Source organism: Artemia sp. Qi Xiang Cuo, chromosome 19, assembly GCF_049724085.1.
Source record: "Artemia sp. Qi Xiang Cuo chromosome 19, ASM4972408v1, whole genome shotgun sequence".
NCBI classification, from domain to species: domain Eukaryota; kingdom Metazoa; phylum Arthropoda; class Branchiopoda; order Anostraca; family Artemiidae; genus Artemia; species Artemia sp. Qi Xiang Cuo.
In genome coordinates this window covers 51,592,406-51,594,252 of record NC_142812.1, presented here as the reverse complement: position 1 = coordinate 51,594,252, position 1,847 = coordinate 51,592,406, and the positions used below count along the sequence as shown (strand labels likewise).

The following is a 1,847-nucleotide window of genomic DNA, read 5'->3' as shown; positions in this document are numbered from 1 at the left end:
CCCAAATAAAAAAAATATGTATCTCTGAATAGGAATTAGCATTACCTCTGATGGTTTATCATTTTCGTTTCTGTCAACGCCTATAATCATACCATAATGAAGAATCATGTCCATCATTAAAACATCCATAATAGTTCGAATAACTCATCGTCAGGGTTTTTATACCCGTGTTCAAGGTCAAACATAAAAAAAAACACGCCTAAAATATTGCTTAACAGACAGAATTTCATAGCCATTAACTTCATTCAACCAAACCATGAAAAGAACCATCGATGTATAAATTCTATGTGAACAGCCATGACTTTTAACAGAAAACATGGAATTTAATATCAAAAGCATTGTTTCGTTAACGACACAAATTTTCATGGTAGGCTGATTCTAGTTAGAACATAAGAAACCAACCACAGATATGACTTTTTAGACGTGGTGATTTTTTTATAATACCTTAGATTAACACAGAAAGGGAGTACTGTCTGCTTGTATGGCGGGGGGACTGTCCGCTCTGTTTCATTGATACATGCAAAAAGGATAGGGCCCCGCTCTCTTTCGTTATAGCTACACTACTGTCGCAACATATCACATTAATTTTCAAATCAGCTATTGTCACTGGTCTAGATAACCATGGAGCTGGGAATATGGCTTTTTTTTTATTCTGTTCTGTACATCTACCCAAGTCCAAAGGGTTTTTTGTTAATTGAAAAATATTTTTTAAAGCTTTTTTTCAGAAAAAAACAAAATATACATCTTCTCTCTTATGCGTAAAAGCAGTATTTATTTTACAAAAAAAAAATAGTTTACAAAAAATATAGTTTGTTGCCTTGCCGAGTTCATTTCAAACAGCCAGATTTATATTAAAGGTCAATAGTGTCACGCTTCTTCAGTAATTCTAAAAAAACAAAAAAAAACTCCTAAGATCTTTCCAAAGTAAAGCTCAGCTTTAATTCCAATTTCTTTTCAACTGAACTTTGATCCTACTGATATACATTGCCCTGCTAAGCTCCTTTTAAAATAATAGAGTAAATATAAAAAAAGTTTTTTTTTTGCCTCAGAAATGTAATAAGATCAATATGACATCTGGCGTGACAATGATGATATGATGACGTGTGCAAATTAATTAATTGTGCATATTAAATTTATGTTTTTTTTTATCTGGTCTAGGATACTAAAATACACAGGGATCTCTTTCTTTTAGGTATATTAAGAACGACGGCTTTGTTTTCAAAGAAAGGTCACCAGAGCATTTACCAAAAGACTATCCTAGTTCAGACAAAGACTGCTCTTATTTTCTCCTAGACTACCTATATCCAAGGAAGAGCAAATTAAGCCGATTGAAGGGGCTGGACGACATATCTTTGGCAGTTGAAGAATTAGGTATAGGGGATGGATCGAAATGAATTATTTTTAATATATTTATCGAATAAATGTATTTTTTTGTTTCGAAAAGTGTTCTTTGATATCCTAATATACGAGTAATTAATAAAATAATCAAACGAATAATATGTCGTTTATTTTTCATTTACTTTTATTATCTCTTAGAAGAATGAGAAACAGATTATTGAATAGAAATAAAAATTGGATGGCTTTACTTACCTGGGTGGTATTATCAGTTAATATAGTTAATTAGTAAAGGTATAAAAACCGAAATAACCAAGGTGCAGTGTATTTTCCGCAGTAGAAAAAAAACTGTGAAAATTTATTAAAATAAGTCCACAAACCAAGATTAAATACTGAAGGTCAGGGTCATGACAGTGGCCAATTATGGCTCTAAAACATGGGTGCTTCGGTAGGCTGGTAATGATTTGTTAAATCGTTCCCAACTGAATTGTTTAAAGATAATTTTAGGCACT

The 1,847-nt window shown here is 31.9% G+C and overlaps 1 protein-coding gene across 1 annotated transcript in view; it reads left to right on the top strand.

The window, feature by feature from the left end:
• LOC148940975 (head-specific guanylate cyclase-like) overlaps window positions 1-1,469 on the top strand; it is a 287,023-nt gene extending 285,554 nt beyond the window's left edge. Inside the window, exon 15 of the mRNA XM_089105123.1 lies at window positions 1,193-1,469. Coding sequence (XP_088961249.1) covers window positions 1,193-1,394 — 202 coding nt within the window. The 3' untranslated portion in view covers window positions 1,395-1,469. The remainder of the gene's footprint in view (window positions 1-1,192) is intronic.
• Window positions 1,470-1,847: the final 378 nt, after the last annotated feature.